The sequence below is a fragment of the Paroedura picta genome, chromosome 17 (genome assembly GCF_049243985.1).
Source record: "Paroedura picta isolate Pp20150507F chromosome 17, Ppicta_v3.0, whole genome shotgun sequence".
NCBI classification, from domain to species: Eukaryota; Metazoa; Chordata; class Lepidosauria; order Squamata; family Gekkonidae; genus Paroedura; species Paroedura picta.
Genome location: NC_135385.1, coordinates 7,793,050 through 7,817,748, shown reverse-complemented (window position 1 = coordinate 7,817,748; position 24,699 = coordinate 7,793,050). Strand labels below are relative to the sequence as shown.

Below are 24,699 nucleotides of genomic sequence, written 5' to 3'. Positions count from 1 at the left end.
GTAAAACCCCCCCCCCAAAAAAAAACACACACACACACAACCCGTGATCTTTGCTGATATCTGGAGATGTACGTTTCACGCAGCTCCCAGCCAGTGAAGAACAAAGAGCGAATGTAAACATGGGCCATTTTCCACCCGGAGATTTCCTGTTTAAGCCTTCGAAAGAGAGTTTCACATGTTTGTCCGTTGCGCGAGAACAGCAAAGGGCTAGGATTTATTCTTACTCAGCCGAGTCTGATGCGGCTGTTGTGTGTAAAATCATGCCACAAGGTTGTTATTATTATATATTAAAAACAGACTGGTACTTTGCGCAGCTACTATTAAGAAGAAGAGCTGGGTTTTTTGTATCCCACTTTTTACTCTCCAAAGGAGTCTCAAAGCGGCTTACAGTCACCTGCCCATCCTCTCCCCACAACAGACACTCTGTGAAGTAGGGGAGGCCGAGAGAGCTCTGAGAGAACTGTGACTGACCCAAGGCCACCCAGCTGGCTGCACGTGGAGGAGTGGGGACTCAAACCCAGGTCTCCAGATTAGCGGCTTCCGCTCTTAACCAAGCCGAGTCTCATCATTAAGAACAATAGCAGCTGGCAGTTGAAACTAGAAACTTGATGTTAACAAGGAAGCTCTCACTGATCATTAATAGGCAAAAGCTCCCATATAGATCCATGACAGCCCCTGCCATCTTCTGGGAAGGACCAGAGATTGGACCACTGGCAGTCCAAAAAAAAGGCTTGACACACTGGGCATTGGGGGGTGAGCATCCTTTTGGTCCAGGGGTGGCCAAACTGTGGCTCTAGATGTCCATGGACTACAATTCTCAACTGGTAGGGGCTCATGGGAATTGTAGTCCATCAACATCAGGAGAGCCACAGTTTGGCCACGCCTGTAATGAAGAAGAAGAAGAAGAGTTGGTTCTTAGATGCCGCTTTTCTCTACCCGAAGGAGTCTCAAAGCGGCTTCCAGTCGCCTTCCCTTTCCTCTCCCCACAACAGACATCCTGTGAGGTGGGTGAGGCTGAGAGAGCCCTGAGATTACTGAAGAAGAGTTCTTATTTGCCACCTCAACCTGAGACCCAGGAGAGGGACTGTGCCTCAGTCGCAGAGCATCTGCTTGGCGTGCAGAAAGTCCCCGGTTCTATCCCCGGCATCTCCAGTTAAAAAGGACTAGGCAGGAGGGGATAGGAGAGGCCTTGAGACCCTGAAAATCTTTTGCAAGCCTGAGGAGAGAAGACTGACCTTGATGGACCAATGGTCTGATTCAGTAGAAGGAAACTTCACTTGTTCAGAGAGGGACCATGGCTCAGTGGTAGGACATCGGCTTGGCATGCAGAGAGCCCCAGGTTCAATCCCTGGCATCTCCAGTTAAAAGTGCCAGATGGTTGGTGATGGGAAAGACCTCGGCCTGAGACCCTGGAGTGGGCCGGCTTTGATGGACCAAGGGAGCTGCTTGTTTATCCATCCCAGAATGTCTTTGTGTCTTTAAAAGGCTGATTAATGTCTCGAGAAACAGCACATGTGCAAGCTAAGAGAGAGATCATTTTTTAAAAAGCACAACCTATTCCCCCACCGGCGCCTTCATCCAGAAATGGGAAACGAGGAGATTATAAATAAGTAGGCATTTTTATTTATCCTCTGTACAAAAAACTCACACTATGAAAATAACTTTTAAAAGGAAGAGAGGAGCAAGGAAACGAAGTGGCCGAGAGCAATAGAGACGCCGACGGCTCCTAGCAGAGAAGCTCCTGTAGAGGGCGCCGATTCCCACGTCCCTCCCGTGACCGATCCGGAACCTTCCGTGGCTTCCATGATTCCCGCAGCAACAGCCCCCTCACTACACAGACCGCCCGATGGGGGCCCCAAGGTGCAGGACCTAGTGCTGTCGATGGGGGGGGGGGCTAGAAAGACAAAAGGAGTCCCCCTCCCAAAATAACCGGCCAGAACGCGGGAGTCCAAAATTAACCCAACATTGTCCGCCATTTTCTTTCCAGGACATTCGTCGGTCGAATCACACAAAAGGCAAGCCGGGGAGAAAAGCCGCCGCCCCCTCACGATATTTCCATAGAGATAAGAAAAACAAACTCTCCCACCCCCGGCTTCTCTAGGCAAAACACTCTCTGCTCCTAGCCTCCAGCAAGGAGCACAAGTCCTTTTTTTTTTTAATAAAAAAAAACACATGGAAATATTGTGACAAGGGGGGTGTCCTATCCCTTGAATAAATTTCTATCCCCAAAAAGCTTGTGTCAAGATAAAATGTGTAACTCTTTCAGTGTCACCGGATTCTGGTCTACTTGAGCTGCAAGGGTCTAACATGGCTAACCCCCCTACTCCCGGATTCTGCTAGGGATTGCAGGGCTTTGAGGTGGCTTGGGACTTGGATACGAGAAAGCCACAAGTCACTGTATCCCGAAGACCAGCAAAATCCCCGGGACCCTCCCTTTCTCAGAACACGAGTGCATTTCAGGAAACACCCCTCCCCGAGAATCTCGCCTTCCTTAAACATGCCAAAAAAACACAAAACAACCAGCTTTGCAACCAGGCAAGGGGTTGTCGGTTTGTGCCCTTGTGTCAAGATGGTTGAAGGAACACAACAGCAGATCGACAAGGGCCCAACCTGGGACACAAACCAGAGTCCACCCTGGATGGCATCATGACAGTCATACACGCTAGTCAACGGGGCAGATGAACACCCTGCAATATTAGGACCTGCCCCTAGGAGTCCCCGTTGCCTTACAAAAGGAAAGGAGGAGCAAGAAACTCCCACAGGCTGGCTGGAGGAGTCACGGCAGGCAGAGGAGAAGCAGGTCTATTGCGAAATGCTGTCAGCGCCCAAGATGCTCCCGTGGGTGAGCAAGGAGTCGACACCGAGCATGCATGGGGGAGCATGTGTTGGAAGAAAGAGGGTGCATTTCAGGGTCCACCTTCTCAAGCACCCCACCCCTGCTTCTAGCAAGCTCTCTGGCACCTCTGTCTACTTGGAACCGCACAGTAAAGGGGGAGGGGAGGGGAGAGATGTGCCATGAAACGAGGAAGGCAAAGTCTTAACGGCGTCGAGAACTCATTGCCTAGATAAAAAGCTCAGAATCTGCAAGTTCCGCTCTTCAGCACCCTCCATCTCCCCCACCAACAGTCCACAAGCCCCTGAGGCAAGACGAGCTGGCAGGGATCGCCCCCTGCCATGCCCTGCAGGGGGGACCCTTCCCCTCTCGCCCCGTCCTCGGCACCGCCCCTCTAGCTGGTGGTGACTGTCGAGCCGCTGCCGAGCTTCATGATCATCTGCTGGCATTCGTGGAGCGTCCGTTTGTCCCCCAGCTTCTCCAGGGAACGGGCGGCCTCGGCCAGCATGCCCATCCGCTGACCCGGCCCCAGGAGGAACACAGGCGGTAGGTAGGAGCAGGCCAGCAACAGGGCCTCGGCCTGCTCCCGGGCTGTCGGGTGGGTCTCCTGTTCGCTGGCTGGAAAGGGGGAAAAGAGCAGGGACAGGGTGAGGCATAATCACAGCGCTGGACAGAGTCCCTGTGCCGCAGACTGGAATGTTAGACCCTATTCCCGGATTCCAGACTTAGCCCTTCCCCCCAAACTCTGTGCTCCGCCCTAGTCACCTGACACTTCCAGGCCCATCCCCTTTCGGGGTTGGACTAGATGGCCCTGGAGGTCCCTTCCAACGCCATGATTCTAGGCTTCTGATTCTAAGCTGTAATTAAATACTATCTATCGGTATTCGAGGGGTATTTTTTCAGCTCGGTTTAACCCAATGCACACCCCTACTAGCGATTGTGATACTAGGGACCTTGTGACCCGCCACGAGCCATTGTATGGGAGTGGCGCGATATAAATCACATAAATAAATAGAATGAATATATTGTGTTTGCAAAGGACAGCACGTTAAAGGAGGACACAGATGCTTTTAACCCTTTCCTCCCCTGCAGTGTTTCACCTGCATAGCATAGGAGGTACACGGAGGCACAATATCTTTCCCCCCACGTTTAAACAGCCCTGAGGCCATGCTCCTCCCTAGGAAAACAGCCCCGGTAGCTGCATTTGGGAAAGAAAAACTCACAAAGCGGGAGGAAATATCCCCATGGAGTGAACCAAGACGGTGGTCTCCTTTGCGATGGATGTGTCAGAAAGCGGGTAGCATCACAAACGGGGGCACAGGAGTGCATCTTTCTCAGGGAAAGAACCCATCGGTACGCGAGCAAACTCACCTCCCTTGTTGCTCGAGGCCCCCCTTCGGCGCAGACTCCGGTCCAGCAGCTGGTGGGTCCGTGTGGGGCTGGCGCGGGCCATCAGCCGGGCCGTGGCTTCATGCAGGAAAACCTGGAGTAGAGACCGTGGAGGAGACAATCGGCACAAAACCCCCAGCATAATCTCATCCTTCATGAATCGCTATCCACGGGACTGCCAGCCCTCAGAATGGGACTCCCGGGTCCTTTACCCTGACGGTCTGACAAATCCCCTTTCAGTCAGTCTTCCCAAGCCCCCCCACCCCACAGTTTTTGTCAGCTCCCTATCCTATTTAGGGTTTATTCCTTAGAACAAGAAGAAGCAGAAGCAGAAGCAGAAGAAGCAGGAGAAGAAGAAGAAGAAGAAGATGAAGAAGAAGAAAAAGAAGAAGCAGAAGCAGAAGCAGAAGCAGAAGAAGAAGAGGAAGCAAAAGAAGAAGAAGAAGAAGAAGAAGAAGAAGAAGAAGAAGAAGAAGAAGAAGCAGAAGCAGAAGCAGAAGCAGAAGCAGCAGAAGCAGAAGCAGAAGCAGAAGAAGAAGAAGAAGAAGAAGAAGAAGAAGAAGAAGAAGAAGAAGAAGAAGAAGAAGAAGAAGAAGAAGCAGAAGACGAAGAAGAAGAAGAAGCAGAAGAAGAGGAAGAGGAAGAAGAAGAAGAAGAAGAAGAAGAAGAAGGAGAAGGAGAAGGAGAAGGAGAAGGAGAAGGAGAAGAAGAAGCAGAAGCAGAAGAAGAAGCAGAAGCAGAAGAAGAAGAGGCTTCCATTTGCCTTTCCTCTCGAATCGAACCCGGCATGCCAGATTAGAAGTCCGCACCCCTAACCACTACACCAAACTGGCTCTCAAAGGGAACAATTGAGGGGTAGCCAAGGCGGAAGCAAGGGGGCCATGCTCACCCTGTGCATAGCCGGTCGGTCAGCCTGGGCTAAGCGCCGGAGGCTACTGAGGTCCCCCTGGAAGCCGCGTAGTTCGAGGGTGGAAGCTTGGTAAGGGGTCCCGTGGGGCTGAGTCGCCTGCATCTGCTGCTGCCAGAGCCTCGTGCGGATGATGAGGAGGAGGTCGCACAGGAGGAACTGCATGGCCTGCGGGAAGAGAGGAGGACTGACAAAAAAGAGAACCGAACCGGGAAGGAGGGAGGGAGGACGGGCGGAGCATGACTCAGAGACCCGTAAGGCGACACGGGCTGGACGGAAGGGGGCTCTCCCTCCCCTCCCTCGCCCCATCCCAGAGAGGTCCGTCATCTTCCAGCAGGCCCCCTCGGCTGCCAGCGGTTGGGGAGGGGCTGCCTCGGGGCTGCATTGGAGGGGCATTGCACATCTCTGGCTGCACATGCAATGCAACTACAATGCACCTCCGCCACTGCCACGTTGGCCGCGCCACGAAGGGCCACGGAGCCTCCTTGTCCCTGCAAATGGGCGTCGCCATCCGGAAGGTACTGAGCTGGCCCCTGGGAGACCGACGCTGCAAAGGACAGATGACCACCGGCAAATCCCTCAGCTCTGCACGGCCTTTGGAGCACCCCGTATGCTGAGCTCCGCCCCCTCCAGGATTCACATGGACCAAGGACACCCAAAGAGGGAAGGACACTAGAGATGCCAAGAGTAACCCCATGCTGGTTTCTCACACCTTGTACTGCGGGTTCCAAGGACACCTGAAAAGGGAAGGGGGCTACGTACACCGGCCACATTGGTCTCTCGCATCTCAGACATAATTTAATTATTTGATTTATTGCCCAGCATTCCCATACAATAGCTCATGGCAGCTCATTCAAAATCCCATTAAAAGGACATACCAAAACAAGCTTCACCCCCGCAAGTATTCACATGGACCAAGGACACCCAAAGAGGGAGGGTACTACATGCGCCAAGTGTAAACCCCCCATTGGTTTCCCCCACATCTTTTGGCAACCCTTTGGACCTCCACTGTCCTCCCCCCACCCCCGAACCCCCAACTGAGCACTGGACGTTCCCCCCCATTTGCAACTCACTCTGTCAATGGTGCTCGTAGCCGTGTTCCCCCCCAAGCTGTCCCGCAGGTAGTCACTGGCTTTGTCACACTGGCCCAGGCTGCAGTCCAGTTTGCCCAGCAAGCCCCGGGCAGCCTTGAAGGTGAATAGCGCTGCACGAGGAAGAGGGTTCCTGGAGGGGAAAAAGACCAGGGGGAAGCTGCAACGTGTATATAAAACTTTCTGCTGCAAAAAAAAATTCCCCCTGACTGCTATTACAACTTAGCAAGCCATAGGATTAGGGGCACGCAGTGAGGCCGACGGACGTCAGAATGTTGGCCATGGAATTCATCTTAAAATGCTCCCTTGGGGTTTCCAAAGTCAGGTTTCTAGGCCATATGTTATTGAAGGCGTGCTTGGAATAGAGGGGAGGCAGCGTCCGTTATGACAGCCTTTCCAAAATCGAGGAGAAAGGATCAGTGCTCCTCGGAGCTCCCCAAGACTAACAAAAGCAGGATGGGAGGCAGCGAATAAGAGGTGTCATTTTGTTGCCAATGCAAAATCCATCTTTGCGTGGCACAGAATTCTGGTTTCACTGCCCCAAAGCGGGGACGGCACACTTACTCCGACACCTGCAGGGCTTTGGGCATGGATTCCACAAGCGGGTACAGGCGGTCCATGGCCTCGTCGTCTCCTTGCAAGCCGTGGATCACCATGGTAACCACGGAAGACCACCAGTTAGCCACGGGGTCAGAACCTGGAAAACAGAGGAGGAAAATGAGCATCGGGTATCAAAATGCTCAACTAATGGGGGGATTTACATAACCCCTCTCCCTCCAGCCACCTCCTTTGTCCTGTTTTTAGCATCATCCCCTTCAGTTCCCGCATCTGTGCATTAGCTGGGGTCAGGCATCTGACTCCCCTGCTTCCATGCTCCCTAACTCACCATCCCTCCTGCCCCTACAGCTTCTGGCCCCACAAGACTTACCTGTGGTGGCATCCATATTGGTGCTGATTGAGGGAGCTGGGCCCGGAACGGCATCTGCACAGCTGTTGAGGAAGTTCAGGTACTCAAGGGCATTGGAAAATTCCCTGTGGCAAGATGGAGGGTGAGTTAGGGACAGAAGGAAAGGCAAGGAGAGGCATGAACATTAACTTCAACTTAAGCAGTGGAACTTAGTGAAGAAGGAGAAGGAGGAGAAGGAGAAGGAGGAGCAGAAGAAGGAGAAGGAGGAGCAGAAGAAGAAGAAGAAGGAGAAGAAGATGAAGAAGAAGGAGAAGGAGAAGGAGCAGAAGAAGAAGGAGAAGAAGGAGAAGAAGGAGAAGAAGAAGAAGAAGAAGAAGAAGAAGAAGAAGAAGAAGAAGAAGAAGAAGAAGAAGAAGAATTGGTTCTTATATGCTGCTTTTCTCTACCGGGTGTGTCAAATTGGCTTACAATTGCATTCCCTTTCCTCTCCCCACAACAGACACCTTGTGAGGTGGGTGAGGCTGAGAGAGCCCTGATATCAAACCTGGCTCGCCAGATTAGAAGTCTGCAGACCCGCAGAAGCAAGAAACAACTCTGCACTCTGACTTACCCCTCGCCATGACTGACAGGTGGCTGTCCCTCCAACTTGGACACACAAGACAGGGCTTTCTCCAGTAGATGCTCCCGGAAAAGCTGGGTCACCTGAGCGAGGGGGTCAACTGGAGACAGGTAGAGCACATCAGACAGCTTTGCCTGGGCCTTACAAAGGGCCTGTTTTTGTCCAACAGCGGTTCAAGGGCTAGTCCTTCCCTGTATTTCCCCTTGCACTCCTTATTCTATCTTCATAACAACCCTGAGGGGGAGGGCAAGCAATGAGGTTTTCACACACACCCTGGTAGCGATTTGAATCTGTCTCCAAACCCACTACATGCCGGCTCCAAATCCACGACCGGCCCTAAAGAAGTTAAACTGGCCCTGAATAAATCTTTGTTGGTCTTAAAGGTACTACTGGACTCTGATATTTTTTGGCCCCAGGCAGGGCTTTTTCAGCTCTGGAGACTCTGGTCTAGTAGAATTCTCTTCCTGAAGAGATCAGGACCCTCTGGGACCGTAAACAGTTCCGGAGAGCCTGCCACACAGAGCTGTTCCACAAGGACTACAGTTGAGACCAGGGGATAAGATCAAAAGATGCCGACTTGATGTCCGCATATGTTGTTTCAACCCGTGTATGTTAAATTTGACTGTACGAGATCTATTGTTTCCCAACCTGGGTGGGCTAGAAGGATGAAGTAGAATTGCATCGAATTGAATCTCTGTACCAGGGTTGCTGGTGGAGCTGTAGATGCTCTCCCGCGGGGAGCTCTTCACGGCCCAGTCCCCGTCCACGAAGAAACGGTGACCCACAGGGTGGCACAGCCACTGGAGGGCGGGGGGCACGGTCCCACTGTGGGACAGCAACACCTGCCGGGCACTGCTGAGGAAGAAACGCTGTGGGCAAGAGAGGGAATGCCCGAGTCAGACGCAAATGCGAGGGAGAACTCGGCGGTTACAGCGCGGATACCCCATGCCTGCCTCGTCGAGAAGATCACCTCCTAAACTTGTGCCAAACCTGAGAGCAAAGTCGACAGCTTCCTCGACGACTCATCGGAAGCCCCTTATCGTAACAGCAACCCTCCCTTCCTTACCGCCAGGAAGTGGCAGCAGCGATGGAGACTGGTCTTCACCCGCAGCGCGGCCGCCACGTAGACCTCGGCCAGCGTGGCTACGGACATGGCACCCCCCGCACACTCGGCCAGGTTCACCGCACTCAGGGCCATGTTGATTGCAGACAGGTGACCGGCCACGTGCTTCCCTTTGGGAGACAAAGGAGGACAAACCATTGGTAATGAGACAGGAGACCTAGATTTTGATTCAGTCCAGGAGGATGCATTGTCTTGAGCTTTATTATCCATGAGAGAAGAAACTCATCAATGAGACAGGAAACAGGTCTCTATTCAGTTGAGGAGGATACATTGTCCAGAGCTTCATTATCTATGTATCCTCCTGGACTGAATCAAGAACTAGGTTTTCTGTTTCATTAACAATGCTGATTTCTCCATTCGGCATCTGAAATCATTCCGCTCTCTCTGACACAAGGACAGATGGATTGATATTGTAGCTGTATCTGAACAATGACTCACGAAAGCTCATTTTCTTCCATAAACCCCATCAGTCTTTAATGTGTTCCTGGACTCTTACTCTTTTCTTCTGCCCCATCTAAGTCGCTCCACACCCCCACCACCCGTGGCCACCTGCCAGTCCAACCTGTCATATGCAGCTGATGCAACCGGTGATAAACCAGCGCCGCTTCACATGCGCTCTTGCGCACATCGGCCTTGAGCTCGCGGTCTCGGAAGAAGCCTCCGGCTCGCCCAGCCAGCCAGCGTCCCACCCAGAGCCGCTGAAGCACGTGCCGGATCAGGTTCCACAAGAGGCTGCAGGTCAGGTCTAAGTTGGAGGTGGGGAGCGGGCGGCCCAGGGCTTTCAGCGCTGTCCATAAGTTCTGGGAGGCCTGGGCAAAATCCCCCTGCGGACAAAAGAAGAACATGCGCTTTTTATAGCCTGCTTTTCACTACCTAAAGGAGTCCAAAGCAGCTTACAAATGCGTTTCCCATCCCCCCATGACAGACACCCAAGCGAGTGTCCCGTAAAGACAGCTTGCAGGCCCACATCCGCAAGGGAATATAATCATGTATCTGGGGTCGTGGTCTCAGGGGCCTAACGACCCATTATGGTTGCTTTTACACTTGCTAAATAATGGCAGGTGGTTAGGGAAATGCAAACTTTGCACCTACAACCCAGCGCAAGCCCCAGCATCCTTTAAGCACAGTCTCTCCACGCTGCTTGATAGCCCTGCAGTACTTTCAGCTCTATCTCTTGGGGGGTCTGAATCGATCCTGATCTTCCCCTACTTCCTCGCCCTCCAATTCCGTGCTTACTCCCCCCCGTTCCCGGAGATTCGACACTTGTCTCCACCTCTTCCTCGGAGACCTTTTCAGCAGCTTGTGCACTTTCACCCCCCTTCCCCAACGGTTGGGGTACAACTACGGCCTTCTTGAGTGGTCAAGCACCGCGATAACTCAATGGCTCCAAACACTGCGGTATTAATACAATGATTCCTCAAACTTGGCCCAAGTTACAATGGTGATCAATATTATCCGGGACCCAAGGCAGAGATATCATTTCAGAGGTCTCATGTGGGCACAATTCCGTCTTGGTTGAATGCCTGTGTTCGGAAAAGAAGCCTTCCTATCCTTGCCCAAGGAGAAATAGTGCAGACACTGTATAGAATCAGCGTTGTTGTAGCTCTGCATGAAGTCAGAGAACATAATCCGCAACGTGAATGCTATTGCGGTAGTATCGTAGTAGCAATCTCACACACAGGCGCTCGTTCCGTGATTTCACGCTGAGGCTTGTTACCTAACCCGAACCAACTCCCCGTAAAATGTCACCCGTGATCTTTTGCGAGCGGAGTTCCATCGCCCGCATGCGCCCGCACAACGCTTACCCGGGCGAGATCCAGGTCCGCCTGCTTGCGATGCCTCCAGAAAAGGACAGAGGACTCCGAATGTGGCCTCGTGACGGGCTCGCCGTAAATGAAGAGCCGGACGAAGGCGCCCAGAACCACCATGATGTTGACCAGCCAGAAGACTAAGGTGGGGAGAAGCCACTGGGACCAGGCAACAGGAGCATCTGGACACCGAGACGTGAGCCATTAGTAATGCGGACAGTTCATGGGAACTGCTAATGAAACCCTCACTGAAGCAACTCAAATGCATGACCCCTATGCAGTGTCTAAGTTCATATAGAGAAAAGGCAGCTTATTCCTCGTAGGGAGGGTGTGGTGCAGGATCCCAAATCCTGGCTCTTGATTTCAGTAATCCCACACTGTCCCTCTCCAAAGGGTTCCTTTCAAAATAATCTCCTTGCAGAATCGATATCAACATTGCAAGGTCACTACGTTGTGTACGTTTTTAAGAACTGTTCTGCAGTCCTTATTTAGGATAGCCTATTCCTCTCCACCCCACATTGCCCGGTTTGGTTCACAATTGCCTTCCAGGACGTTGGGGAGATGAAATGGCTCAGCATTAAGACATAACGAGGAGGAGGAAAGAGTTACCGGGGCTGTATGATGTTGGACAGTTGGAAGAAGGCATTTATCGATGCTTCCCTGGATAAAAAACTCCCTGTATACAAATACATGGACCCCCTACCTGATACACTACATTTAGGCATTAGATCAAATTTCCACAGGTGCAGAACACAAGAGGGACAGTCAAAAAGACACCCACTGTCTGAAAGTAGCCCTGTGCAAACATCTCATTCCAGATCCTACCTGCCCCCCAACAGGAAGTGAACCAATGTGTCTGTGGACAGAGTGAACGAGTCCATTGCGGACAACCCGATCTCCCCTCCCCAGGACCCGGCACGGATCCTGCTCCACAACTCACCTCTAGGTTCGCTCTCGGACTTCATGCTGCGCCCGGGACCACTTGGACTCACAATCTCCGAGGGGCTGGCCGAGCTTGACCCTCCCAAGATGGAAGACAGAGGGTTGAATGAGAGACAGAGGAAGACAAAGGTACACAGGGCCATGCGAGACCTGTCCAGCATCCCCAGACTGCCTGGGGAGAGCGTCTGAGCCTCTAGCTTCACCTGCAAATCGTCAGACAGCAAGGGTGTTACCTTGGAGTGGAGGGACAATTCCACATATCCACAAGTAGGGATATTTAACAAGCATTATTGTTGTTGTTGTTGTAATTGTAGTAGTAGTAGTTGTTATTAGTTGATGGCAGCCTTGCATGTAAATAATACCCTTCATCAAGTCCTAAGCTTAGCAGCCATTTTGTTTTTCTTCTTGCCTATCAATAGACCTTGTTATCTTCCCTGTGGTATGCCCCAATCTTTAGATTTACTCCTCCCTCCCCAATTTCTGACCTTAGCCTCTTCACAGAATGGGCTGTCGGGCTCCGAGTCGCTTCCACTGGTCCCGCTGAGTGAAAGGGGGCTGCTGTACGAGGGGGAGCCGGCGTCCGATGGGGGCGGTGTCATGGCATCCACCATCTTCACCCCTTCTGCGGGGTCTTCCACTTTCCCACCACATATGGCGACCAGGTCCTTCAGGGACTCTGTGAGAGCAGGAGAGAACAGCAAGCGGAGGAATAAGATCCTTGCTCTCCACCGCTAGCATCAGCATAGCTACGAAACCAAGGGCGACAGAAGTAGAGGCAAAGCCAGTGTTTACTGCTGACTCCAACATGCCGTATTCCCAACAGGGTTATATCACTTCTGTTGGTCGCCTGGCTATACAGACTGTGCATCTGGAATCCGGAGCACCACAAAGAATGGTCCCTGGGTCTCCCGTAAGGTCTGAGTGGGATGCTGTTGCCAAGCAACCAGGGGCTAGGCCATCCGCCTTCCACGATGCTCTACTCTTTGGTTGCAAAGTCAAGTGTTTGAAAGTAAAAAAGGGCACAGGATGTGGGGAACTCACTGTTCTTCTGGGCAGCCATTTTGAGGGCCATGTTCTCCGCTTTCAGCTTCTGGTTGGCCTGCTTCAGGAACCGGATGTGGTCAATCGCCTTCCGCAAGACGGCCGACTTGTTCAGCTGCCAAAGGACGACAGGGTGAACGGGGCCCGGAGAAGACTCAGGAGATCCCTCTCCTACCCCTCCTCGACCACTCTACTGCGTTCCCTGGCAGAAATAAGGAGAGTGGCGCGGAATTGTTACCGACCTTGGCGTCTGTGCCCATCACCAGGTCCTTCAGCTCTGTGATTTTGTCGTTGATGGACGAGCGATAGCGTTTTTCAATAGCATTGTGCGCCGTGCGTTTCTCGCCTTTGTTCTGGCTCATCAGAGGCTTCCCGGCGGTCAGGCGGTTAATGGGCAGCTTGTCCGTGTCCACCATCAATGGCACGGTGGCCAGGATGGTACCCCCACTCACGAGTGTCTGAAAGACAGAAAAGACTTTGCTTTTCTGTAGTCTTAGAATCATAGAAGAATCATAGAGTTGGGAGGGACCTCCTGGGTCATCTAGTCCAACCCCTGCACTGTGCAGGACACTCACAACCCTATTACTCCTCCAGTGCCACCTGCCACCCCCTTGAGCCTTCACAGAATCAGCCTCTCCATCAGACGGCTCTCCAGGCTGCTACACTACTGCCCGGAGACTTTGAGCCTTTCTTCGCAGCTATCACTAAACTAGTTAAAAGTCAAGACCCCCTCCCAGGTTGTGTGGACCTATAGGGTGAAGGGAGGGCAGCCCTCACCGGCATCTGCAGTGGTGTGGACTGCACGGCTGTCGTGGTGGCTAGAGTTGTGATGCCTGACGTCTTTCCCCCGGAGACGTCCGCCTTGACCGCCGTCAGAAGCAGCGAGTCGGCTTTGATGAAGTGGGGCTGTAGCAGAACCTGCGGAGAGAGAGAGACAGTGTTTGAGGACCCCACTCTAGCCTATCGGGTCTCGCTGGCAACCCAGTGGCTCCCGCCCCACAGATCCCACTCACCGGCACTTGCTGGATCTGAGGCTGGATGACCTGAGGGGCACTGGGGGCTAGGAACTGCTGAGGCATGATGCTCTGGACCGGAGCCTGCAGCGCCGCTGGAGGGGGCTGCTGGGAGGTGACTGGGGGGCTCGGCAGGGGCGCAGGAGGCCCTCCTGGCGGAGGAGCTGCAAGAGACAGAATATTCAGCCGCCCAGTAGGCGAAACACAGTATGTGAAAGACAGAATATTCACCCATTCGGTATATGAAAGACAGAATATTTGCGAAAGGCAGAATATTCACCTATACGGTACATGAATCATAGAATCATAGAGTTGGAAGGGACCTCATGGGTCATCTAGTCCAACATGAAAGACAGAATATTTATGAAAGGCAGAATATTCACCTATTCAGTACGTGAAAGACGGAATATTTGTCCATTTAGTATGTGAAAGACGGTCCATTTAATATGTGAAAGACAGAATATTCATCCATTTACTATGTGAAAGACAGAATATTCGTCCATTTAGTATGTGAAAGACGGTCCATTTACTATATGAAAGACGGAATATTCGTCCATTTACTATGTGAAAGACGGAATATTCGTCCATTTACTATGTGAAAGACAGAATATTCGTCCATTTACTATGTGAAAGACAGAATATTCGTCCATTTAGTATGTGAAAGACGGTCCATTTACTATATGAAAGACGGAATATTCGTCCATTTACTATGTGAAAGACGGAATATTCGTCCATTTACTATGTGAAAGACAGAATATTCGCAAGACGGAATATTCGCCCATTCAGTACGCGAACGACATAATCTTTGCCCTTTTGATATAAGAAAAAATATACTGTTCTCTTCCAGAAAATCAAGTTGTGTGTTCGTTTATGCCCTTGTTCCCATCCTGATCCCGTCAACCCCCGAACCCCCGGAACTAAACTCCCCTTCAAACGTTCTGGCAGCCAGCCCCACACCCAATGCCGACTCCTCACCAGGGATACCGTTCTGGCTTGGGAAGCCCATCAGCGGCTGCGGTGAGAACTGGACTTGGGGCGCCGGAGCAAAACTGGGAGCCATCCTCCTGGCCGCTGGCATTTGGGCCTGCCGCTGATGGGGGGCTGTGGCCACGCTCTCTTCCTTGACGTCCATGGGGGTCGCGTTCCCATTGGGGCTGCTTGGCGGCAGGGCCTGGAAGCTCGCTTGGGACGGAGCTGGGAGCTGGAAAAGGGCGGAGGTGGACGGGTTGCCGGTCCCCAGGTAGCCATCGAACAAACTGGACCCGTGAGGGTTGGCATCCGGAGAGGAGTTCCCGCCGAACGGCGCATCGAACAGACCGGGGAAATGGCCGTCTTCCGTGTCGATCAATTGGAGCATGTCTGCGAGAACACAGAGGAACGTGAGCGGAAATATTGCCTCTTGCGCATCGGATACCTCTTCCTGTAGCTCGGGGGTCCCTGATACTTCCTGAACCTGCAAAGAGAAACTCAAAATGGCTGCAGCGAGAGGCAGACCAAATACAGCCACGGTGGAGGCATGTGAGGTAGAAGAAGAAGAGTTGGTTTTTATACTGTGCTTTTCACTGTCCAAAGAAGTCTCCAAGCGACTTAAGATCCCCTTCCCTCCCTCTCCCCGCAACAGGCACCCTGTGAGGTAGATGGGGCTGAGAGCTGTTGTGGCACGGCTGTCTGAGAACAGCACTATCAGGGCTGTGACTGGCCCAAGGTTACCCAGCTGGCTGCATGTGGAGGAGTGGGGAATCAAACTCCAGATTAGAGGCTGCCACTGTTAACTACTGCACCACACTGGCTCAGAAAAAGAAGAAGGAGGAGAAGAAGGAGAAGAAGAAGAGGAGGAGGAGAAGGAGAAGGAGGAGGAGGAGGAGCTGTTTCCATACCCCGCTTTTTCCTCCCCAATGGAGCCCCAAAGCAGCTAAACATACAGAAAGTAATAATTCTGGGGAATGTTCTGGCTGTATTTCGGCTGGCATTCTAGCTGCACTGCACATTGAGAGATCCTCTCAGAGATTCCGCATAGGGCAGCAGAGACACTATGGGGCAAGTGGGGGAGGGCGTGGAACACCACAACACGTGGGGAACCAACTGAGGTTTCCTCTCTTGCATGTGTCCTCATAGTCCTCCTTTTGCAAGAGCCTCACTTGTACCCACCGGGGCAATTTTATGCCAGCAAAGCTCTCGCTGTCTGAAAACTTCAGAACAATTTGGCGATTCTCCTGTACCACGGAGGGGAGGGGTCCCCCCCCCCCATCAGTTCCCCAACTGTCTTGGGAGTCCCAGGGTGAGATCCAGTCCCTTCCGCAGTCTACGGACAACAAAAGCCCGCGTTGTCCAAAGGGAATTAAAACAACTGGGAGGGGGGGGGGAAACCAGAGAGCGTTTCCACAGCTGTCAACAAGACAGCTCCAAGTGGTATGTGAAGAACTGTGTGTGCCCCCAAAAGCTGACACCTTGAATGAAGCTTGCTTGGTTTTAGAGGTGCCCTGCTCTCGAACTTGGTTCTGCCAGCTCAACAATCCAGCAGCGCAGCATGGAGAATCACGCTCCTCTGGATCCCTTGCTGAGTCGTGTTGATGTTCCGGTCGTGATCCGGTTCTCCCACTTCCGGCCAGGGGATCCCTCTACCGCCCCCCGCAAAAGGCGCTCCTCCTGGGCAGAAAGGGGGTCCCCAAGCTGGCACCCCGGCCACTCCCAGCGAGAAAGGATGCACTTCGAGCGGTGGGGGAGAGGGGAGAAGCCAGCGGGCAGCCCTTCTGGAAACCAAGGGCGTACCCCCTCCGAAAGAGAGGGGAAGGGGGGGCACTCTGCCAACTTTCTGGATATTAACACTTGATACCCTTCCCCCTTGGGAAGTGCCGTCCATCCTGGCTGCAACCCCCAGAAAGGAGTCTGGCCACAAGAGGCCGGGCTAGCCATGTGCAACGGAGGGCAGCACATCGGTGGCCAAGTGGGCAATTTGGGACTGGAGGGAAGAGACGGAGAGAGCCACATTATTTATTTTTAAAAGACTGCTCTCTCTCTCTCTCTCTCTCTCTCTCTCTCTCCCTCCCTCCCTCCCCCTGGCAGGCTTTCTGCCTCCTCCTCTCTGCCGGCTGGAATGAAGGAGGAATTGTGAATCACGGATTTAGCATGAGGTGATCCTGCCGCAGCCAATCAGAGCTCTGGGCCAGCCAGACGCTCAGGCCTTGCCCCCCCTCTCCAGCCTCCAAGGTGAATGGCGCCCGGGGTTACTGCCGTGCATCCCGGGTTAACCCCTTGCCCGCCACAAGGATGGGGAGAGGGGTTACTTGAGGTCAGCAGCCGGCTCCCTCTGACTGGAGTGAGATGCTTTTTGGAGAGGGGCCGGTGTGCCAATGGGAAAGGTCTCTCTTTCTTCGTGGGGTCGCTTTCTTATTTTGTTTGTTTGTTTGTTTGTTTTCTTAGCTCTCATTTATTGCCAAAGGGCCATTGCAATTCACAGCTGGCCTGAACAGATTCACGGTCTGGAGCGGCCGAACAAATCTTGAGTCCGGTGGCCCCGTTAAGACCTGCAAAGTTTTATCCAAGGCATGAGCTTTTGTGTGCACGCACATTTCCTCAGAGACAGTACTGCATTTGAGGAAGTGTGCGTACACACGGACGCTCGTGCCTTGAATAAAAGTTTGTGGGTCTTAATCTTAAACTTAAATAAAAGTTTGTGGCCACCAGACTCAGATTTGTTCTGGCCCGAGCAGAGATATTGAGACGATTCAGTACAACTTCTTAGTCCAACGGCTGAGAGGTGTCCCATACGCAGCCCTGGGTCTCAAAACACGCCAAATCCTCTTAACAACTGGATTATGGTCTTCGAATTTTGGCTACGGGCTCGCTTTAATAGGAAAGAGGGAAGTCAGGCTCGGTATATACCAAAGGAATCTGAAACCTCTAGCCGGACCCGAACGGTGGAGGGCAAACTTTAAGAACCCAAACTTGCTTGCGACCTCTTACTGTTTCAACCGGAGAGGGAAATCTTCTTTTGTATTTAAAAAGAGGCTAATAGAGCTCGGTGACCAAAAACGAATTATTGATGCTTGCAAACATGCTCTCCCTTGACCTTCAGCATCCTCCCTCATCCAGGTCAAATGGCCCCCATACATCAGCATCCTAAATAACCCAAATCTGCAGGGTTATTTCACAAGCAAGGTTTAAGGTAAAGTCCAAGGGACACCCTCTGAAGCCAGATTATGCCCTTGGTGCCAGGGAGTCCCTAGTCCGTATGATGTTTTATTGTGCCTTTTATGACCCTCAGTTTTACATGGAGAGTTTTTTAGTTGAGAATATCTCTGCTTGAATTAAACTCCGCAGTCTTCTTGTGGGTATGGTGCCTAAGAGACTTTAGAATACAGCTAGTTTCCTACAAAGTGTTTAGTTTACTGGTCAGAGGCTACAATGGGAATTTTCTCTCTTTTAGGTACAACTGGCAATTGGTTTTCTTTTGTATAAGGCCAGTAAAGGCCTTATGCATGTATGTCACTCTCTGGATGTTTCAGAACAAACTGGGGAGTCTGGAGGCAACTTGAAGGCTGGCAAAGTTTGATCCAAGATCTAAGCTTCGGATATCAGAAACGTGCTTGCATGTGAAGCCTTATATCTTAGAAGAAGAAGAAGAAGAAGAAGAAGAAGAAGAAGAAGAAGAAGAAGAAGAAGAAGAAGAAGAAGAAGAAGAAGAACTGTTTTTTGGGGACCCTGGTTCTGACTACCTGAAGGAGTCTCAAAGCAGCTTACAAGTGCCTGTCCTCTCCCAACAAGAAATACCCTGTGAGGTAGGTGGGGCTGGCTGAGAGAGCTCTGAGAGAACTGTGTCTGGCCCAGGGTCACCCAGCAGGCGTCATGTGTCTTAAAGTGGTTTACAGCTGCCTTCCTTTCCTTTTCCCACTACAGACATCGCGTGAGGTAGATGAGGCTGAGAGAGCTCTGAGAGAACTGTCTGGCCAAAGGTCACCCAGCTGGCAGCATGAGGAGGAGGAGTGGGGAGTCAAACCTAGTCTCCAGACTGGAGTCTGCCCAGTGGGGCACAGAGCTGCCGTTCTCTCCAGACCAGCCTCACCCTCTTTCGAAACGAAACGCGGCAAAGGGCAATGTGGTAAGTGGGTGGCTGTTGTGATCCTCAACCGAAAAAGGGGATAAAAGTCCCCATTGGCTAAGATGCAAAGCAAATAAACCGCAGGATGTCCGTCACTCTGAGAATATTTAGAATTGCTTTTCTGGGTCAGGGCTCTGCGTTCGGCTGCAGTCAGCTGGGGATTTCCCCAGCTGTTCACAAGTAAGGCACAACATCTCACTCTGTGGGCATGCATCCTCTGCATCTGCAAGATATACTGCCCCTGTACATGGAAGTTCCACTGAACTGTCACGTTCTTGGTAGACTTATACCACTCTTTGAAAAAAATATCTTAAAACCGGCAAGCACCCGGCCGTTCCGTCTGTCAATTCCCTACAGTTTGCTGACTTCTCAGAAATGGTTCTCTGTGGGTCCCCAAAATTCTGTATTTGGGGAGGGAGTGTGTGTGTGTATCCTGTGTTATCATTTGACAACCCACCTCTGCCACCCCCCAACGTGGTTGTTTGTATCCAGAACCGGAAAGGTCCCCATGCATTCCCCTTTCCTCATCGTGCGAGCCCTGCAAATCTCGAAGGGTTGTTGTTATCGTCGGAAAGGTCAATTGCAGAAGGACAACAATCAAATCCATGAAATCGCTGGGCTGGGAGAAGACCTGCCCCTGGGGCTAGGCATTAGAAGATGCAATCTGAATGGGAAGGGGCACAGAGAATGGGAAAAAGGGGAGACGAAATTCCACTCTGCCGTGGGTGAACGTCAGAACACAAGAGAAGCCATGTTGGATGAGGCCAATGGCCCATCCGGGCCAGCGCTCTGGGTCACACGGTGGCCTGAACCTGGGGGCCATCAGGGGGTCCCCCAGCAGGGCCAAAACTCCAGAAGCCCTCCCACTGTGGCCCCCCAAGGACCAAAAAAACAGAGCCCCCCTGCTCCGGACAGACTGTTTCCTCTACCCCTCGTGGCCTATAGACACGGAAGGACCTCTGATTCCGGATGTTTCTCCAACAGATACAACTTTAACTAGCCAATTTTGGGCTACGGGCAACAAAGGGACGGGGCCAGGGGGGAAATTTAAATTATTATTTTTGAGGACTGGAACAAGAAGAACTGGAAGCGGCGATGGAGACCCGGCCTTTGCTGGCGGCACCCAAACACCAGTCCTGCCAGCCGGGCCTCTGTGGTCTGGGAGAATTCAGGCCCGCCTTCCGAAAACAGAAGGTGCCCTTTGGCCCGCGGCAAAGTCCGTGTCTGAAAAAAGGATTGACTCCGAGTTACCTTTTGAAATCAGCGGGTTGTTTGCTTTTTGGCGGCCCGCTCGTGATGCAAGGTTGCCCAACGGAAAAACCGACAGGTGGGGAATTCTGCTTGCTTAGGCTGTGATTCTGGGCCTCCTTGAAAATCAGCAATGATCGATAGGCACAGCTCCCCAACTCCCCGCAAGGAGAGAAGTAGCCCAGGAGGGGGAAAAGTGGGCTAGGTTTCTACTAGCAGGGCGTTTTTGATTGACCCTAAGATCAGACCTGGTGGATTATTCCAAAGGTACGCCTAACCCAGCATCCTTTTTCCAACGGTGATCTGCCAGAAAGCTATGAGAAGCCCAAAGCTGGAAGAGCCACCTGGTGCTGTTTCTTCTCTGACCATTTCTGTTTATTTGAGGCACACTGCTTCTGAATGTGGAGGTTCTACTAAACCATCCCTGATAATAGCTCCCCCAAGGAACCCCAAATGTAAATCAGAGGCCATCTCTACATTCTGCAGCCACAAGATCCTTAAAAAACTGTGCCATGTAAAGAATATACTACCAGTCTAATTTTAGGGGGAGAGGGGGGGTCCTGAGTTCAAGTGTTGATGCAAAGGAGACCCAGGTTCGGATCCACACTCTGTCATTCCAGCTTGCTGGGCGGCCTTGGGTAACTCACACTCTCAACCTGACCTACCTTGCAGGGCTGTGGTTACGTGAATTAAAAAAATCAAAGCAGGGGGAAAATGTTAGATATAAACAAATAAATAGATGCACACAAATAGAGCAATTCTTCAATTTCTATAGGCATAGAAAGGTATAATCACTGTTTAAGGGAGTCAGTGTGGTATTTTGGTTGGGGATGTTGAATTAGGATACGGAAGACACCAGTTCGAATCCCCGCTCATGTCATGGAAACTTGCTGGGTCACCTCGGACCAGTGTCACACTCTCTCAGCCCTAACCTCTACCTCGCAGGGTCGTTGTGTGGATGAAGTGGAGGAGAGGAGAACTAGGCAAGCTGCTTTGGGACCCTGTTGCAGGTGGAAAGGTACAAATGAACAGCATAAATAAATGCTTGAAGAAAAGATAAGAGTAAAAGGTTTGGGCCTGTATCTCCGGCTGGGAAAAACAGCAAATTTAAAAAGAGAACATGAGGCCAGAGATCGTGGAGAAACGAAGACAGTTTGGAGCAGATTCTCAGATACGGGGTTTGGGCTGGAGGCAGTCCTTGCATGCCCACGATAAATTCCCACGATCCTTGCTGGGTGTTCACCCAGAAGGCAGGACAGCAGGGCATCTTGCAGACGCGGCCAGGGAAGGGTGGAGAAAAAGGGGGAGGACCGAGGATTTACAAGCGCTGGAAAAGAATCAGCAGCCGATCTTCCGCCTCTTGCCCTTGCGTAAGGGGGGGGGAGAGGGAATGACCGACAGTAACCCCCTGGTGACGTCAGCCTCCTTTGGGGAAGAAGTGGGCGGGGCGTGAAGCCACAAAACTGAGCTGCCAAGCAAGAACACGGGAAGGAGGGGGGAGGAGAGATGAATTTCCACAAAAATATTATTTCAGCAGCCCTCCAAGCCACCGGCCTGCCGCCCCTTTATAGACACCCTTGAGGAGGCTACATCAAGAGGGCGGAGCTGTTTTTGGTCTCCTGGTCTAGCAGGTGTGGCGCCAACCCCACGTCCGGTCACCCCACATCAGGAGAAGAAACCCCCTCCAAAGCTCATGCACGTTGCGTGCCCACAGCCCCAGCGTTTCGTTTCTCCTTCTCTCTGCACATGTGCAGGTCCCGATTCTAGGCATGCTTTTCATCCGGGGGCCTTTTCTGGTGAAATCACTGGCGGGGGGGGGGGGATTGGGCATGGGCACAGAGGGACCTGGCCAGAAAGCAACGTGCTGGAAACAAATAAGCAAGCAAGACCCCCCCCCCTTCCCCACCCCGAAAAACAAAATCCCTCTTGTGCATGAGAAACCAGATTGTCTATCTGTGTGCATAAGAAGCTAAATTTTCTCTCCGGGTATAAGAAGCTAGATTCTCCGTATGTGTGTAAGAAGCCAGATTCTCTGTGTGTGTCTCAGCAGCGAGATTCTCTCATTGTATAAGAGAAGGAAGATTCTCTGCACAAGTATAGGATTTTCTGTTTGTGCCTTAATAGGACAGATTCTCTGTGTGTGTCTCAGCAGCGAGATTCTCTCATTGTATAAAAGAAGGAAGATTCTCTGCACAAGTATAGGATTTTCTGTTTGTGCCTTAATAGGACAGATTCTCTGTGTGTGTCTCAGAAGCGAGATTCTCTCAGTGTATATAAGATTCTCTGCACAAGTGAAGGATTCTCTGTGCTTAATAGGAGAGATTCTCCCTGTGTGTCTCAGAAGTGAGATTCTAGACACAAGAATAGGATTCTCTGCGTGTGCATAAGAAAGCCAGATTCTCTGTGTGTGTGTCTAACAAGTGAGATCCTCTCGTTGCACCCGGGTCCTTTCCCCCTGGCTTCCCTCCATGGGGTGGCTCTCTAATTTTTTGCCCCTGGGCCTAAGGGAGAAGCCCCCTGCCACCTCTGGCCCCCCACCCCAACCCCCAATCCGGTACCTACCGTCAATATCGCTCAAGAGCGCCGTGTCGATCTCACTGCTTTCGTGCAGCGTCAGCGAAGGGTCCAAGCCGTCCAGGACGGGGTCTTCTTCGAAGGGGTGGCCGTTCATCTCGGCGGGACCCCCCTCTCCCCTCCAACCGAGGGGTCCTTCGGAGGAAAAAAATCCCAGGCGACAATAAAGTTGGCTTTCAGTGACAGTTTACGGAGCGGCTCTTTTTCTTAGGGGACCAAAGCGGCAAATATATCCACTGTGTGTGTGTGTGTGTGTGTCTGCCCCCCCTCCCCAAAACATGCCCGACAGCTGGGTTATGGGGCCCCGGGTCTTGGCTGAGCCCTGCCTCCAGCCCCCACTTCTCCCATGCCTGGATCCAGAGGGAGGGGGAAGGCGAGGGAAGGGAGTTGTGAGTGAACCGGAGTGGTAGCCTGCTCCTGGGGAGGGAAGCGGGGGGAGGAGCCGGGGCTCGAGGCCCCGCCCCCGAGTCCCTTGATGGACAGCCGCTGCCTTCAAGAGGAAATGTGTCCACACCGTCGTCCCTCTCACCATTTTGAGGGGTGGGGGCTCTCATCGTGTTTACTGGCTGGCTCTGCACAGACTCCCGAGGAAATGCACGTGTGCAGCGGGTTGGGAGCCTTGGCGCGGTTGGCATATTTTTCTCCGTGCTGCTGCACCTGTTGGATTTCTGCAAGCAGCCAGTGTGTGTCTGGGGGGAGGGGGGTTATAGAATGGCAGCTCAAGGACCCCGGGTGGGAAGCTTTCCTCCTTGAAGGAAATAGGAGGAGACCCGTTTTCTTGCGGGGCGGGGCTCCATTTGGAAATGCTCGTGAGAATCAGCAGTTGTATTTACACGTGAATTTGGGAGGGGCGGGGGCTGAATTTGGGTCTGTTGCCAGGCGAATGTGTGTCCTGGAAGCCCCGTGGTCGCTTTCCTCTCCTCCCCCTTTAAGTCGTGTATGGCCACCGGGGGAGGGAAGGGACGCGTTCCCACGTCCGTGAGATTCACGTGTCTCTTTGCAAGCGCGTGGGGCCGGAGCGGCGCGCTCGCCACTTGAAAGTTTCGTGCTGGTCTTCAGCTAAAGGGGGTCCAGAGCATCGAAATGGAACCTCCTCGTGCAGAGGCTGTCTACCCCTGAACACTAGGATCACAACCAAAGTACATAACCTTTTATTAGGGCCAGCGACGGGAACACCAAGGAGGGGGCACGGACTCGCCCTTTTCTTCAGGGCACGCCAGCCTGAATTCATACTCGTGGCTTTTTTTAAAGAGTCCCCGCACGTAGAAAACTAGCAGATCACGGAGCGGGCTAGTCTTAAGAACTGCCAGTCGGCCACCCGCTAGCTTTCAACACGCAGGGATTCTTCCCTCGGCGCGTCAGCATCAGCAAACAGAAGCACCCGAGGGAAGCGTCCCCGGCAGTCCAGGGGTAGACTGCTCCTGAGCCTGAAGGTTCTCTCCGGCCAATAGCTTTCCCATGGCTCTGTGCTATTTATTTATTATGCAAAACAGCCCTTTGGATCGGCCTCGGAGGAGCCAATCGCTTTGCACACACAAACGCACAAAGCGCTGCAAAACAAATTAAGCGAGGCCAGGAAAGGGTTAACGCCGGGCGGCCCTGGTGGGCGTGGTCACTCCCCCCGGCCGGCGACCAATCGGCTGGCGCCATACCAGGGATGCCCCCAAGGGGGAGCCGGGTTGAGAAGCGGGGAAACCCCGCCCGTAGTGCCGGTCGGCGGCAGCCAATGGGAGGGCGGCTCCGCAGTGGAGTGATTTTGCGTCACGGCCCCGGCTCTAGGATTACATCATGGGGGCGGGGAATCGCCCTCCTCCACGTGGAGCGTGGGCGGGGACGGGGCCCGAGCGTGGGCGGGGCTTGCGCTTAAAGGGCCCGTGCTGATCTTTCCCACAGCCCGATCTGGAGAGGTGGAATGTGAGCTCAAATAGGACCCCCGCAACTCTTTGCTTCTGAAAACAAACCGATAAAAGGTTTGAAATGGACATCAAATTTGGCATAAATCTATTACTGCGCCTACCTTCCTATTCGCACCATTCTCTTTATTAATCCTCACAACAACCCTGCAAGGTAGGACAAAGATTGAGTCCAGGGGGCAACACACTTTCC

General features: G+C 52.5%; 1 protein-coding gene across 2 annotated transcripts; it reads right to left on the bottom strand.

The window, feature by feature from the left end:
- Positions 1-1,600: 1,600 nt before the first annotated feature.
- On the bottom strand, positions 1,601-22,992 carry SREBF1 (sterol regulatory element binding transcription factor 1). Of its 2 annotated transcripts, none has more exons than XM_077316333.1 (19): positions 22,582-22,992; positions 14,658-15,032; positions 13,674-13,837; positions 13,438-13,578; positions 12,903-13,118; positions 12,661-12,775; positions 12,105-12,295; positions 11,618-11,822; positions 10,675-10,859; positions 9,432-9,693; positions 8,813-8,979; positions 8,447-8,615; positions 7,738-7,846; positions 7,149-7,252; positions 6,785-6,917; positions 6,203-6,353; positions 5,112-5,297; positions 4,205-4,316; positions 1,601-3,451 (listed from the first exon to the last, which is right to left on the bottom strand). In XM_077316333.1, the coding sequence occupies exons 1-19, from the start codon at positions 22,688-22,690 to the stop codon at positions 3,228-3,230; spliced, it is 3,318 nt and encodes a 1,105-aa protein (XP_077172448.1). In that variant the 5' UTR covers positions 22,691-22,992; the 3' UTR covers positions 1,601-3,227. The 2 variants fall into 2 exon arrangements, with proteins under 2 accessions (XP_077172448.1, XP_077172447.1); XM_077316332.1 differs by having other exon boundaries at positions 14,649-15,032; positions 22,582-22,991.
- Between the last annotated feature and the right edge of the window lie 1,707 nt (positions 22,993-24,699).